General features: G+C 47.9%; 1 protein-coding gene across 1 annotated transcript; it reads left to right on the top strand.

The window, feature by feature from the left end:
- Nucleotides 1-495: 495 nt before the first annotated feature.
- On the top strand, nucleotides 496-12320 carry LOC104481329 (elastase-1). Its single transcript, XM_010122488.2, has 8 exons — nucleotides 496-541; nucleotides 3822-3925; nucleotides 4055-4164; nucleotides 4935-5066; nucleotides 5974-6110; nucleotides 6257-6402; nucleotides 7628-7777; nucleotides 12138-12320. Exons 1-8 carry the CDS (start codon nucleotides 496-498, stop codon nucleotides 12318-12320), a joined length of 1008 nt encoding a protein of 335 aa, XP_010120790.2.
- The last annotated feature ends 3342 nt before the right edge of the window (nucleotides 12321-15662 follow it).

The raw sequence follows: 15662 nt of genomic DNA, 5'->3' as shown, positions 1-15662 counted from the left end.
TACAGTTGAAGTCCTAACTCATAAATTCAAGTTCTTTCACCCTGGCAAGTGCTTGTACATGGAACAGCTTCCCAGTCCCAACACTCAAATTCCTCTCTCTCCATTCACATGTGCCGTAGGTTCACCGCTTCCACAAACCGTACATGTAGAGCCCAGAGCAAAACACAGGCAGTCCCTTAAGAGCTCGACACAAAAACAATGTCTGAAGTGGAGGAATTCTGAAAACAGCTGTAATTCATCATCCTCAACGTAATTTATTTCTACTTTGGGGATTACAACGCAGCCCAACGTCAAAGCCACTCAGCTGCAAAATGAGTATGATACCATGTGCATTGCAGTAGAGTACAGATTGTTTGTCCATGATTATGGACAAACAATTACTCAAGCTAAATGGCATGATGTCCAGAAGGAGAACAAACAAACAACAATGTTCTTCAACAAAGTTCTGTGTAAGGAATACATGAAGTCTTTGGAAAAATAAATTAGCAGTAGAAAATGAGTGAGTTTGCCAGGTGGAACAAGGATGATGAATGTAGTGAAAGTGAGTGAAGAGACTGTTTGGCTACGAGGCCACTTTCTGACCTCCTAGCCAAAACTAACTGGAAGCTAAAGATGATCTATGATGTAAGAAGGAAAAAGCGTTCAATGACTTAAAGAAGGTCTCAGTGCTGAAATATCACACTGAACTTTTTATGGCTTCCAATCAAATAGAAAGGGTTTGTTTAAGAGGATTGTTGGGATGGTATGGAAAAGGTCCTGGTCCTACCATATCCATTCCATGGACAGTGGATCCCAATAGCATACCTGGCTGCGTAACCCTTGCTATCTTCTCCAGTTCATTTCTTAGCTTTTCCTTTTTTACTTTACAACTGGTCTCTGGAGGCAGTTAAAGTTCAAGACGAGCATTACTGCCTGCCCGTTGATTGCCTGTGTCTCCCATGAGGATTTCCTCTAATCATGGAAACAAGTCTCTGGGTTTCCACCAGCTAAAGGCTTTTCTTGTATTCTTCCTCTACAGATATGTAAAGCAGGGCTGTATTTTACATTTAACTGAAGATCCTGTGCATCTGCTGTGCCCCTAGATAGATACCGTTAAAGGGACATCAATCATCATGCTCCACAAGTATAAAATGGTTAGGGGACTGCAATTACTGGGGATATAAAAAAAGTAAAACATATTTCTCCCTAGAAAAAGAATATCCATTAGAAATTCTTCTACATTTTCTTCTGAAGTGCTGCATGAAGGCTGCTGACAAAGACGGGATGCAGGTCTTGGCAATATTCCCCAGTGCCTCCCCCACACCGTGTCCTGGGTGACAAGCTCTAGGTAGCCCTGCTTGAGCAAGGACGTTAGACTAGATAATCTCCAGAGGTCCCTTCCAACCTCAGCCATTCTGTGATTCTGGGCTCTTTTCCATTCCTCAGGCATAGTAAATGTCTTTGCCAGCTGCACCATTCCCTTTTTTTCCCCACTGGACATAGCCCAGCTCCCTATCTCCCTTTCTGCCACTGAGAGCCAGCATTTTGGCGCAGGCAGAGGAAAACTCATTCAGCAGGGAAGAGGAAGCAGAAAAAGATCCTAAGAAAAAAGGATCAGCATGTCCAGCCAAGGTTGGTTTAACACGTTTAGCCAAGGTTGAACCACCCTCAGTGCTTCTCCCTGTTTGCTATTGCTCTTTTTACCTAGTTGACAAAGATCAATTCATGTTACACGGAGTAGCAGACATTTGGACTGACAGATAAATTTCTGACGAGGGAATACAACATGTGCGTCAACAATTGATAGTCTGAAGCGTTGGCTTGTTGAGCCTGGGTTTGCATTGTTTTGTTTTTGACTTGATCTGAGAGCTCTCCCAATTTATCAGGTATTTTTCTACTTCATAGCCCTGTGGGAAATACGCAGTGTGGAAGTGTTTGTGTAACCTCGGGCCCTACCTTGAACAGGTCGTTGCTCCCCTTTTTTTTTCCATATAAAGAACATTTTTGATCAGTTTAATGAGTAATGAGTCTAGATAAATGGTATTAATCACAAATTTAGGCACAATTTCTTATCAGATATTTCAGTATAAAAAGAATTTTTCTTCAAAAAAATACTACCACTTCATTAAAGATGCTTCAGTATCTGGTTCTTCTTAGTTGTCTGGGTAAGTTGCAATTGAAGTATTTGAGCTGGGAAAGGGTGAACCTCTCCATCTCTGACTGGTGCAGATTAAAGCATATCAGTTTTCTCTCTGCAGTTACTGAGCTAGGGCAAAACCTTGCGTGGACACAATTGTTCCGTCTGGAAGGGTTTTCCTCTATTGCGGGAACAAGATCTCCATGAGAAAGACCTGGTGGTGCTCTGAGGGAGTGGAACCTCAAAAAAAAAGGGGATTTAGGTTGGTGCACAACCACCTGGCAGTTAGGGTGGGGTTGTAGGGAACATGGGAAACAAGCCAATTTATAGGAGAACTTTGCATCTTGAAGCCTGTTTATGGTATTTTTCAACTGTGGAGGCTTTAAAGACACAGTGTCACCACGTGCAAGTCTCAGTCACTTGATCTTACGGATTTGCTTCGCTGGTGTCATAGTTTAGCCCTGCTCAGGAGAAACCTACGTAGTCTCTCGCTCACACCCCCCACCCTCCAAGAGAACAGGGAGAGATAATATAAGAAAAAAAGGCTCGAGGTTTGAGATAAGGATGGGAAGAAAATCCTTAAAGTTACCATTACGGGCAAAACAGACTCAGCTTGGGAAAAAATACTTGTTTATTATTAAAACCAAAGCAGGATAATAAGACAGAGAACAAGATAACCTCCCCCCAGCCCTCCCTCTTCCCAAGCTTAACACTATCTCTACCTCTTTCCCCCACCAAGCGGCACAGGGGGGAAGAGGGAATGGGGGTTGCGGTCAGTTCATCATGTGTTGTTTCACGCCGCTGCTTCATGGTCGGGGGAAGAACTCCTCGCATTCCTCCCCTGCTCCATCGTGGGATCCCTCCCACGGGCCACAGTCCTTCGTGAAACTGCTCTGGCGTGGGTCATCTCTTCCACGGGGTGCAGTCCCTCCAGAACAGCTGTCCCAGCGGGCCCTCCACAGGCCACAGCCTCCTTCAGGCCTCCACCTCCCCCGATGTGGGGTCCTTCACGGGCTGCAAGTGGATCTCTGCTTCTCCGTGGACCTCCATGGGCTGCAGGGGGACAACCTGCTCCACCATGGTCGTCACCACGGGCTGCAGGGGAATCTTGGCCAGGAGCCGCATTACTCCTCCCCCTCCTTCTTCACTGACCTTGGCGTCTGCAGCCGTTCCTCTCACAAGACAAATTCTTCACAACAGGCTGGCAGACGCCTCTCAGGATCTTTTTACATCTCATTCACGTCTCATCTCCTCTCCACTTCTTGCAGCCAGGCTGAGTCGGGCCCAGTCGGCCGCCCGGCGGGAGGCCAGAGGGTGAGGCCTGCAAGGCCCACAAGGCTTGCACCTCCCCCTCTCTGCTCCCCCTCAGCTTCTTCACACCTTCTCTCCTTTTTTTTTTTTTCTGTTTTCCCCTTCTTAAATACATTATTGCAGAGGCGTTATCACGGAACATTCTGCTACCAATTGGCTCAGCCTTGGCCAGCAGTGGGTCTGCCCTAGGCCCGGCCAAGTCCACTGAACAAAGGGGAGCGACTTCTAGCAGTTTCCTACAGAAGCTGCCACCTTAGGCCCCCCCTCACTAAACAAAACCAGAAGAGCTGGCTGCCCTGCGCAGCACAGGTTTGTCGCTGGCAGTAACCCGCAATGACTGATGCTCTTTAGGAATCCACATGACCAAGTGCACTCCTTTTTTTTTTGTGTTTAGGAGCACTCTCTGGAAGTCCCCTGAGGGATGCTCTTCAGAAGGATGTGCTGACAGGGCGAGTAATTGGAGGTCATGAGGCCCAACCAAACAGCTGGAAGTGGCAGGTAAATCTGATGTTTTGTACTTGAAAAAACAGTGAGAAAATGACAACTTCCACTGTCCAATGCCACATACACCCTTTCTGCAGAGACACAGCATGGCTTGGGTGTAAAATATGTTGTCATTTGATCCAGGTATCGCTTCAGATTGCCTATGCTGACTACCCGGAGTACTACTCTCACATTTGCGGTGGAACCCTTATCAGCAGCAAATGGGTCATGACAGCAGCCCATTGCCTCAGCGTGTGAGTAGGATAAAAAGCGTTAAACCTCATGTTCTGCTCATTCTTGCTGCAGACGGAAGCCGGACCCTTCTCACCCTCTGAGCTCCCCACTGGTGCCGTGCCTTGCACAGCTGGACATCTCGCTGCGCGCTTAATCAAGGGGACTGGAAAACTCTGTTTGCTTTAGCCTTGATTTTACGCATTAATTGCTGACTTCCTGGGAGTGGAAATCAAGCTGATTGCTCATTTGCATAAGACGAGGTACATTTGCATGAATGTGAGCATTTCAGATGGGTTTGCATCCTGAGAAAGCTGCACAGAGATTGAAAGATTGAACAAAAGGCATGTTTCCTAGCTCACGGGCCATGTTGTACAATTTGCTCTGCAGCATGTCTAACATGCACCACCTAAACGATACAGCAAGACACCAATAAGCAAACACTTGTATTTAATTACTCATGCCTTTAGTGAATGTACTGACAATAAAGTGTAACAGGCTGATCCTTCACACCCTTTTTCAGACAGATGCAGAGATACAAAATAAACATTCCCGTTCAAGACCAGGCTCAGTACTGAGCTGATGCTGCACCTTCACTTGCTTCGCCAGCACACCACAGGCAGCATTTGCCTAATTCACAAGATACTTAGCTACAGTCCATTGAAAATCCTCTGGTGGAAGGTGCTTTAGAAATTATCTCATTGGTGGAAGGTCTCAGTGGTGCAGGAATTTCAGTGCAAAGCTAGCAGTGGGGAGTAGTTTTTGTATTAATTGTTCTGTGATCCATTTTCAGGCCACCCGGAACGACTTACCGAGTGGCTCTGGGTGAGCACGATCTCCTGGAGGTGGATGGCACCGAGTACTATATTGGTGTGGAGAGAGTCTTCATTCATGATGGCTGGAATCCCTATGACATTGCCAACGGGTAGTTATTTTGAATATTGTCAAACGGCTGAATGCTACTTAGCACCCTGTCTCGCTAGCGTTTATGTGTATATTCAGTCCAGTTCCCTGTAAGCCTGGGAAGCAGGGACAACTTCCACCAGACCTAGTCGCTTAAAGCCGTGTCCAACCTGACCTTGAACACTTCTGGGGATGGAGCATCCACAGCTTCTCTGGGTAACCTATGCCAGTGCCTCACCACCATCACAATAATGGATTTATTTCTTATATCTGATCTAAATCTACCCACTTTCAGTTTAAAGCCGTTACCCCTTGTCCTATCACTACCTGCCCTTGACAAAAGTCCCTCTCCAGCTTTCTTGTAGGTCCCCTTTAGGTACTGGAAGGCTGCTGTAAGGGAAGATGATGCCAGGGAGATTTTCCAAATGGCCTCCTCTCTTGGAGGTGTTACACGGTGTCTATAGGGATGACTTCCATCCTGTTTTGCCCAAGATGGGGGAAAGGTGGGCCTCACAGAGGGATCCAGGATGTACAGCAGATTCAGGGGCTTGCTAGCCGTCACGCGACTGTTTGCATCTGATGAAGGGAAGCCAGTGGGGAAATGCTGAAGGACTGTCTGAAATCCCCACTCAGAGGCATGTCAGTCCACCAGAGTCCACTGAAATTCACTCCACAGCTGAGTGCCTCCAAAGGAGTTGGAGCTTTTTGGAGATTGTTAGCTTCCTTCATCAGTCTGTACCATGCCCTCTGCTCTCTTAATTGCTCATGGTACCTGTGATAGCTGTAAGGATTAATTTATGATGGTTGCAAGGTGCTTGGCTACCAGAGGCTAGAGACACAGATGAGAGACAAAATGTGAGTGAAGACGTCTGGTTTATGACTAATTCAGGATTTGCAGTAAAGAGTCTTTTACCTGTATCCTGTTTCAGCTATGACATTGCCTTGCTGCGCCTCGACTCTCCTGCCTATAACAACGGGTTTGTTGAGCTGGGTGTGCTTCCACCTGAAGGAGAAATTTTGCCAAATAACTACCCCTGCTATATTACTGGATGGGGGGTGGTTAGTGGTAAGTAAGAAGGTAGGAGGAGCGTTGAGGGTCCCTCTCGGTTTCAGAGGGACCACTGTGAAGGTTAGGCTGCCCAAGGCAAGGTGTGGGCTTCCTTCCTCAGCCGCTGGAGCTCCTGGACCAAAATCTCACCCTTTCTCCACTAGCAGGTGGCAGCAGCACGGACAGACTGCAGGAGGTGATGCTGCCGGTGGTCGACCATGAGATCTGCTCCCGGGACGACTGGTGGGGATCTCAAGCAAAAGACACTATGATCTGTGCAGGTGGAGACGGCGCGAGGTCCGGATGCAGTGTGAGATGTTATTATCAGAGGATTTTCAGGCTTCTCCCTTTCTCTTTCCTTCTTATCTGATCTTGTTGTTCCTTCAGTTGGGACCTGTTTTTGCCATTTCTCCACCTGCAATAGCTCTCCTGCAAATTCCAGCCCCTTTACTGCTTTCTGCTGAATATCTTCTAAACCAAGCTGCTCCACATTCCTCCGTCTCCCCACAGAGCAGCCAGCAGAGAGGAAACCTCCAGTCCTCAGGGTGCATCTCTCCCCTCTGATTTTGGGGGGGGAGATTTGCCTTTTCTTGCAACAGTATGTCCCATTGACCAGATCCAGTGCTCCCCACTGCTTGTCACCCTCCTTCAGCTCCTCTGCTTGCATGGGAAGCTGAGGTTGCTGCAACTTTTGGCTACATCCAACTGCACCATCTGGCCCAGGTTAGATGGAAAAGGCAGATGCTGTGAGGTTCCCGTTATCCCAGGGGCTCCGGGTGGCCCCAGTTTCAAGGCAAGGAGGTTTGGGATGCGGAAGCAGGGGATACCTGTTACCTCTGCCTGTATTTCCTTCACTACAGAGGTGGCTTCTGGTGAAAGGAACCATGCAGAGCCCTTAAAAAATAATGGACAAATACATAACTTATTTAATTACGTAAATATATGGATATAATATAGAAACATATGGAAATAAGACAGGTTATACAATTATAAGTGTAGTAAAATTGTAGCTTTATAGATATTTACTGTAATTTTTTTTGTGTCATTTAATTATGGCAGAACCTTGTTCTGAGTCAAGCAAGAGCCTTTACCTTCTCATGTATTTTAACTCAAGTTTCTTTCTTTTTCACCACCTTAACTTCCTGGGACCATCTGAATATACCTGAATAAGGGGACCGGCATTTCCCTTCTACCTGGTTCCTTGTAGCTGGAGAGCGCAATGATTTTTTAAGAGATGCTGTGCAGGTGGACCTTGCTGGGAGGGGTTGCATGTGATGCAGTGCGCCCTGGACCGTTTGCTTATGGTCACTATATTTGCGATGGTGATGGTGGTGGTTAATTAGGGTTTCAGCCCTTCCTGAGGTGTGTACGTGCCTGTGGAGCAGGCAGCCCTTTTTGCAGAGAAAGCAGCACAAACTTTTATTTTCATGTTCAGGACAGTGATTAACTAACTGGTCCTCCTTAATCTGATCCCGTCATTCCTAAACCGCTGGGATAATTTGGCTTAATATGTTCTTCTCCTTCCTCTGATCCAGGGGGACTCTGGGGGCCCTCTCAGCTGCTACAAAGACAATCACTGGCAAGTCCACGGGATTGTCAGTTTTGGGCTAGTTCCTTACTGTAACACCTACAGGAAGCCAACAGTCTTCACACGTGTGTCAGCCTACGTGGACTGGATCTACAGCGTAAGTTGCTTAGTGCCTCTGAGGTAACCTGGTGCATCTTCCATGAAGGCAAGGGAGTGCCAAAGGAATTGGACTTTGTTTATTAAACCATTAGGAGTTGAACTGGGAGATCTGGGGAGATCTAAAGTCAGGATATTTGGTGCTACTTTTGGTGTAGTCAAACAACTGTAGGGAAGGAACTGCTGCCTTGGAGCAGAAATGCTCTGCTGAGGACCATGGATAAAATTCAAACCAAGCAGGAGCTGGGCTCTGTGTCCAAAAAATGGTCATCGCCGTTCATCCGGACAAAACCTTACTGCAGAAAGCCACTGAAGGAATTAGCTGGTCGGTGAACGGGAAATACAGCAAATATAAAGCATCTCTACAAGTGCAAGTGCTGCACTAGACACTGTCAGCCTTACATTTGAGAAGGAGCAACGAGCTCTTTGCTCCCAGAAATAACATCTGGCAAAAGGGAGCAGCTGTTCTTCAGGCACAGGGAAGGGTTTTGTGGAAATGCCACTGTAAACCATGGGACCTGCTGGAAAGAAAGCTTTTCTGGGTGGGAACAGTGGGGTAGAGCAGTCTCCTGGCCCAGCTGGGAACGAATCCTTCTTCTGAGCACTTAGGTGGGATGGAGACTTGTGTTACTCCATCTCTGCTGAATTCACCTCTTTCTTATTTTCCAGACTGCAATGAATAATGGAGGTTTCTAGAGAAGGATCGACTTCTGCATGAGAAGAGCTAGAACGAAGTATCTCTGCTCATTAACCTTCCTCCCATCCCTTCTGCACCTTTGTGGGCTATTAATGGCAAGGTTTGACTAAGAGTATAATAAAGTTTCAGTGACTTCAACCAGTGACCTGTTGCTGTGTCTGACTGGTCTTAGGCACTGGCTTAGACCCGGTCAGCAGGGAAGGAAGCTCCTGCAAATGCCGCCACCAGAAGTGGCAAAGGTGGTCATCTCGGTGCTTGCAGGTTGGTGGGAACAGAGCAGTGGTGTGACACTGCTGGGCACCAGTATAGATTGGGAGAGGAGTGGTTGGAGAGCAGCCCTGCAGAAAGGGGTCTGGGGCTGCTGGTGGGCAGCAGGTTCAACAGGAATCAGCAGTGTGGGTGCATCAAACCACATCCTGGGGTGCATCAAAGACAGCATGACCAGCCAGTCAAAAGAGGGGATTATCTCGCTGTGTTCAGTGTTGGTGCTGCCTCATACTGTGTCCCACGATTTAAGGATGTGAACTCCTTGAACACACGTTCAAGAGAAGGGCAACAAAGCTGATGAAAGGGCTGAAGGCATGTCCTGTAAGGAGTGGCTGAGGACTTTGGGCTTGTCTTGTTTGGGGAAAAGGAGGCTGAGGGGTGACCTCAAGGCTCCCTACATCTTCCTGAGGAAGGGATGTGGAGAGGGAGGTGCTGAGCTCTTGTCCCTGGGACCCAGCAATAGGATGTTTGGGAATGATTCAGAGCTGCACCAGGGGAGGTTCAGACTGGACATTGGAGAGTGTTTCTTTACCGAGAGGGTGGTCAAACACCAGAACAGGCTTCCTGGAGAGGTGGTCGATGCCCTGAGCCTGTCAGTGTTGAAGAGGCGTTTGGATAATGCCCTTAACAGCATGCTTTAGCTTTTTGTCAGCCCTGAATGGGTCAGGGAGTTGGACTAGATGATTGCTGTAGGTCCCTTCCAACTGAAATAGTCTATTCTATTCTATTCTATTCTATTCTATTCTATTCTATTCTATTCTATTCTATTCTATCAGCAGCCAGCAGAGGTTTTGCCTGCAGAACTGACTTCTCTTTACATTCCAAACCAAAGAGCCTCAATACAGCGCTGCTCATACAGAGGGCATCTGCCTGAAGTGCATTGGCAAATTCAACCCATAGAAGGCATGTGCCATCTAACTTATTCTTAAATTCTCTTTGTGGAGGGTGATTAATTTTAAAGTTAATTTTCTAAGACCAAGTGCATAGAAAAGGGTATTTCTGGAGGGTGCTTTTCTAGTGAGGAAGCAATAAATTCAGAGTAAAACAATCCCCTGCGCTGTTAGACACACAGGGCCCCATACTCCAGCCAGCTGGGCAAGCCTATCTGCAGTGTAAAACATTTCCAAATAAAAGCCATGTTCCTGTTAGACACACAGCCAGGTCGATAAAGGGAGGGAAGGAGGAAGAGGAGGAGATGCACTTGCACAATAAAGCAATGTTTGTCTTTTGACGAACTACAATACCCTCTCCTAGGAATACATGGGAAATCCCACATCCTTCCTTCTCCCCTTTTGTTGTGTATGAGATGAGCATTTATGAATGAAGGATTTTGATTTACCTCTTTTCCCATTTTGATCTAACTATATCCCATCTCTCCTAAAGCCTGCATACACCTAGGGCATAGCAGTATTTTCACAAAATCCTCTCTTTTCTTTTTTTTTTCTGGAATGCACTTTTGACAAGGGCAGGTAGTGATAGGACAAGGGGTAATGGCTTTAAACTGGAAGAGGGTAGATTTAGATTAGTTACAAAATTCTTTACAATGAGGGTGGTGAGGCACTGGCACAGGTTGCCCAGAAAGGTGGTGGATGCCCCATCCCTGGAAACGTTCAAGGCCAGGTTGGACGGGGCTCTGAGCAACCTGATCTGGTTGGAGATGTCCCTGCTCCTTGCAGGGGGTGGAACTGGATGGCCTTTGAAGGTCCCTTCCAACCCTAACCATTCTGTGATTCTATTGTTCTATGATTTCTGCTCACCAAAAGCCACTAGAGGGCATTGGCAAACCGGAGGAATATTCCACACGGTTATCACCAACTCCTAAGGAAGTTTTGTGGGCTGAGAATGATAAAATGGCACGTCGGCAGCCTTGCACTCTGTCCTTCGTGTTTGCTTGCAGACACACAGATAAACAACGAGGCGCATGAGCTGCTTTTCACCGCCCTTATCCACAGGTCCGATTTGCAAACAGATAAATCTTCCTCGCTTTGGTAAGCACAAATGAAAATAAAACCGGCGTTGCTTTCTTTAAGGCTTGTAAAGGAGTGGAGTCCCAGCTGTATTTTTAGCTCTCTGCTTTATTGGATTACACTTGGCAGTATCTCCTGGGTGCTCAGCAGTTTGGCAATTTTCTTCTTTGACAAGTTAAAAAAAACCCCCAAATCTCAGCTTTCCTGACCTTTAATATTACTGAACGGTTCTTGCTCCTTTTAAGACAGCATATGTGATTTCTGCTGCAACATCCAGTTCAAATATTTAACGTCTCCTGAAGGAGCCGAGATCTGTTAGGCTCTGTGATGGCGTAGCGTCCCTTAAAAGTTCACTTAGGAGCCGAGTGGCAGGAGCCCACTGGCATCTGAGATCTTGACTTAACATTTCCCTTTGAGTTTCAGAAGGAATTAAAAAGACACAGATCAAAAGCTTTGAGAAATGAGATTTTTAAAAGGAGCGCCTCAAACCGCTTCCAAAAATTACTCAGATGGTAAGAAGTGCAGTGTTACAGTGCCTGGTGGTTTTGCAGGGCCTGATGCCTGGGCTGGGGGTCTAACTTGGTTCAGGGGCCACAGGGGGATTTGGGGATGTCCCACAAACTGTCATCAGTCTCTGTCCCTGGCCTGGGCTGAGCTGGGATGGGGACCATCTGGGACCTTACTGTTCCCTGGGCCAAAAGCACTCCTGGGACCATGTTAGCAATTTAACGGGTATGCATGTGCCTTGTCACCACCCAAAATGCCACAGCCATCCTCTGTTAGTCCCCTGATGTGACAGCGGTGATGGACTCGCCCTGCTTCTTCCCACAGCCATGCAACTGCCCCTGGTCTCCACGTGGCAGCTGTGGCCATCGGGTGCTTTTATCACAAGCTGCTCTGCAAGTCAGGCTGGACATTGCTCCTCTAAATCCTTCCTCTCCGTGAGCAAGACCTGGGCTCATTTCTGCTACAGCCAGGAGAGGAAACATCAGGCTGCACCCGCAGAAGCAGGAGAATCAGGTGCTGGAGCCGTGCAGCTCTAATTCAGGGTCATTATCACCTCCCTGGTGCCAAGAAGAGCGTTTCTTTCCACGTTTCGATGACAGGAACAGCCTCTACTGCTCAGCCGTGATTTATTGCGTAGGGTAAGAGGAAGGCGATAGCCTGGCAGCACGCGGACAGGGCGCATGTGCTTCTCCTGTGCCTCATTTACCTCTCACTGCCCAAGAGCCTTGCCAAAGCTGCTTGTTCCCCAGCGCTGCCGGGCAAAGCCATGATCCCAGGAGTGCATCTCGGGACAACTATGGAAAATACTGTGCTTCATGCAGGCTTTACGGCGTGAAGATATAATGTCCAACGGTATTGGGAAAACACGGCTGGGTGCAGTTCTGCAATGCTCATATATAATGTTCCCATCCTTTTCTTCAAAGCTGGGTGGTGAGGATGCAGCTAAACCAGGGAATGAGCTAGATTTTGGAAAACTGCTGCTCTGCATGTCCTTATGGGGAGCAGAAGAAGGAGACAACCTCAGGAACAAGAGACATCTCCTGGGGCTGGTCCCACGAAGGTGTAGGGTGCTCTGGGGAGGTGTAGGACTGGCTACAACACCGTGAGCTGTTTGGTGGGAGGTAAGGCTGTAGATGCTGTGAAACACAACTTGAGGGTACAGGGATCAAATACAAAGGTCAGCACCATTAGAGATGTCTGAAGACAGCCCACCCCATACTGCTACTGCTTCAGATGGGCGCAGGTCTCCTGAGGTCCCTTGTCATCTCCACCAGCCCCATGGAAATGTCTTCATACACTTGAGCATCTCAGCTGACCCAAAACACAACAGAGCTGGGAAGCTTTGAAGTCACGCAGTGAGAAGCTCAGCAGTGAGGCCCTCAATCACACCACAGCTGAATGGAGATATTCTGGTTATGGACATCTCATCCAAAGCCTACCATGGGACTCAGCTCCACTGGTTGCAGATATTCCCTCTCTGGTGGGTTTCACCTGCTGATGTGATGGAGTCAGGGCTTGTCCAGCCATGGGCATTTTGGTCTCTCACTCAGCTTCCCTGGCCGAAATGTAGGTGCATCCGTGGGGTTTTTTGAGCATTTACTTTCTGGAGATGGTTTCCTCCACCTGTGAATGTGTGTGCCAGGTCAGGTTTGGAAACACAGCCAAGCCCCAGGACATCTCCATCTCTCCTCCAGAAGGAGAAAATAGAGTTCTCTCTGTTAACTGCTTTTCTGAATTCTCACTTTAGCCAGGGCTCTGGCAAACAGGAGTTTTTGCTGTTCTGTGCAGGGAGAACACTGAAGCCAGAATACTTACACTTATTCAGTGTACTTAGCATCGCTCGCTTCCCCAGATGCTGAGGACTCACAGCTCCTCCAGAGATGATGACCACAGAGGGGCACTCACACGATGCGAAAATTAAACTGCTTTCATTTTGGTGTGCAATTTGAGTTAATTTGTTGGAGAGGACTCTTCCTTACAGTGCGACGAGGATTTCTGTGATGTTGAACATCATTATCCCAAAGAATAAGGAACAGCAGCTGAACTTTTATTTTTTTTTTTCCCATCCCAGGCTAAAATTTGAACAGTCAAATCACAGTGTCAGTGATTGTAAATTCTACAACAAAGCCCAGCCTATTGCCAGGTCTGAGTTAGAACCTCAGTGCCTGCAAACTTCGAGGCAATTCCATGGAAAATGTACATCCACAGGTGGAAAAGTGCCTGTAACAGAGTTTTTGAAGCTGGCAGGCCTCGGAGGCATCCCCTGGGACACATTTTATTGCCTTTGCCTGGGGCAACCTTACCCTCTGCAGTATCATGCAGCTCTGCCATGCGATGTAAATCTGCCTTTTTCTTTTATAAGCTAGACAAACAATGAGAAAAGGTATTTTTTTTTCCCCAAAGCTCTCATCTCCTAAGCAGACACAAGCCCTTTGCGTGCAGGATCTGGCCCTGCAGAAATGCCCCCAGTGAAACAGAGACAAAACCACTGCCCTTGCTTTGTCCTGGAGCTCCTGGGTTGTTTTTTTTTTTCCCTGCTGGAAATAAAGTCCATCCTACCCATCATTTTATCACTATTTCTGCTGAGAAAACTCCTCAGATGTCTCATTCCCATGCAGTGCCAGGTCTGGAGGAGCCTCCCCTTGCGTCGCAACTCGTCCCCGCGTCCCCGCCAGCCGTCGGTTGTCAAATGACTCATCCCTTTTCCGGAGGCTGCTCCGCCACCCGGGGAGAAACGCTTTCTAGTCTGGTGGTTACACGCACGGTTCAACTCTTGTAGGCACCTAAAAATGAAACGAAAGCGGGCGATGAGTAATTCTGTGCCTCTGGGTGTTACAAGCAAGGCGTACAGGGTGGCTGTGTGGAGGAAAACAAGAAAATAAATTGAAATAAAGAGGGTGATGAAGGCCAAAGCAAGGTGGGGAGCACACTGACAGGTTTAATTGAGGTCAATGAATCACTGATTCCCAGGGATGGGAAGGAGCACCTACAGCTCTGTGTCACCGGGTTGGGTGAGGTCCGTCCCAGGCTGTGCAGGAAATCAGCTGGCCTCAACTCTGCCATGGCCGGGGAGCAAATCAAGGGTTGCACCTGGTTTCCCCCATTTTAAGCTGTAACCCTACAAAAGCGGAGCGGCCATGGCTTCAACATCAGCACCTTGCAGAACGATGATCGCCAGCCAGCCGGAGAAACTCCTCCAGGCCTTCTCCTGCCTCCCTCTTCAAAGCAAACATGAACTTCTCTCGGCACAAAGAGGCTGTTAGAAACTCTGCCGCTTCCCCACGGAGACGCTGGAAAGGTGGATGCTTGTGCCGGAGGCTGGCTGATGGGATGTGGCACTTGGGGGCTGTTTCAGCGCCATCCCTTGGAGCGTGGTGGGTCCACCCGCCACAGTGCCCTTTGCCAGGGCATGGCTCAAAGCCATCACTGTGAGGCGAAAACTCACCAGGGTGGCAACTGGAGCCATACATTGCAGACTCTTCCCCTCCCAAACAGAGGATAATTAATGTACAAGGCAATTACAGGCATAAACCTCATAAAATATTTTTTTTAAATGGGCTTCTTTTCAGTATTGCTGCTTTTACAGCCCAGCAAATAATTTATGACAAATAGTTTATTCAATTAATTGAGCTTCTCTGCTCTGGGGGCAGATGGTAACCTTTAGAAACAGATTCCCAACGGAAAATGAGACAATGGCATTCCTGGGCCAATTTCCCTTGCTTTCAGGTCAATGCCAGTGGTTACGATTTATGGTTGTGCTGCCGGACACAAGCCCATGGGATAGGTGTGCTTTCCCCCATCCAGGTTTCTGGGATTTATTCAGCTTTTCCCTCGCACTATGGGCTGGCTGACATCCTCGCCCTCGGCTTATTTCCCTGCTGTTGCCAGGACCAAGCGCATTTTCTCTGCTTTTCCCCTGGGCTGCAGGATCATGGTGAGGCTTCTTTTTGGTTGCATCCTTCCAGGTCCCAGGGATGCCATGGGGCGATGAGAAATTGTTTGTAGCCTGCAAGGAAAAGGGATTTCCAGGGTTTTTCAAGGGTTTCTCAAGATTTCTCCCAATTGCTTCTTGGTGATGAGGATGCTGCCATGATTTTTGTCTTTTCCATCATCCCATAGAGAGGGGCAGCCACCATCCACAAGCCCAGCAAGCTCGGGAAAAAAACACAGCTGGACCCCAGCCCCATGCACTGGGGCTGGGGTCCTTTTTTAGGGTTAAAAAAAAAAGAGGGCATTGTGTCACACAAGTGACACTGGTGAACTTGAACAGGACAATTGTCATGTGCCACCACAAGGCAACACACCAAGAATATTGCCATGGCTGAGCGGCGGGAGACACCTAAGGAGATGCTCTCCAGGGCACGAGTCTTGCTCAAATTAATTAAGCAAATTGCCAAAAGGATCCCTTCTAGTCCCAGCCCTGGGTAAAACCGCTCTTGCTAGCCCAG

The sequence above is a fragment of the Chlamydotis macqueenii genome, chromosome 2 (assembly GCF_036417535.1).
Source record: "Chlamydotis macqueenii isolate bChlMac1 chromosome 2, bChlMac1.mat, whole genome shotgun sequence".
In the NCBI taxonomy this organism is placed as follows: Eukaryota; Metazoa; Chordata; class Aves; order Otidiformes; family Otididae; genus Chlamydotis; species Chlamydotis macqueenii.
Note: the sequence above shows the minus strand (reverse complement) of the source record. Positions and strands in the feature narration are given on the sequence as shown.

Bases quoted from the DNA above. Each gene is read 5' to 3' on its own strand.
- LOC104481329 (XM_010122488.2), top strand. From the start codon at position 496: ATGAGTGAGTTTGCCAGGTGGAACAAGGATGATGAATGTAGTGAAA. The intron at 6,403-7,627 runs GTGAGATGTTAT...CCTCTGATCCAG, and splicing joins GCGCGAGGTCCGGATGCAGT to GGGGACTCTGGGGGCCCTCT. The intron at 7,778-12,137 runs GTAAGTTGCTTA...TTTTCTTCAAAG, and splicing joins ACGTGGACTGGATCTACAGC to CTGGGTGGTGAGGATGCAGC.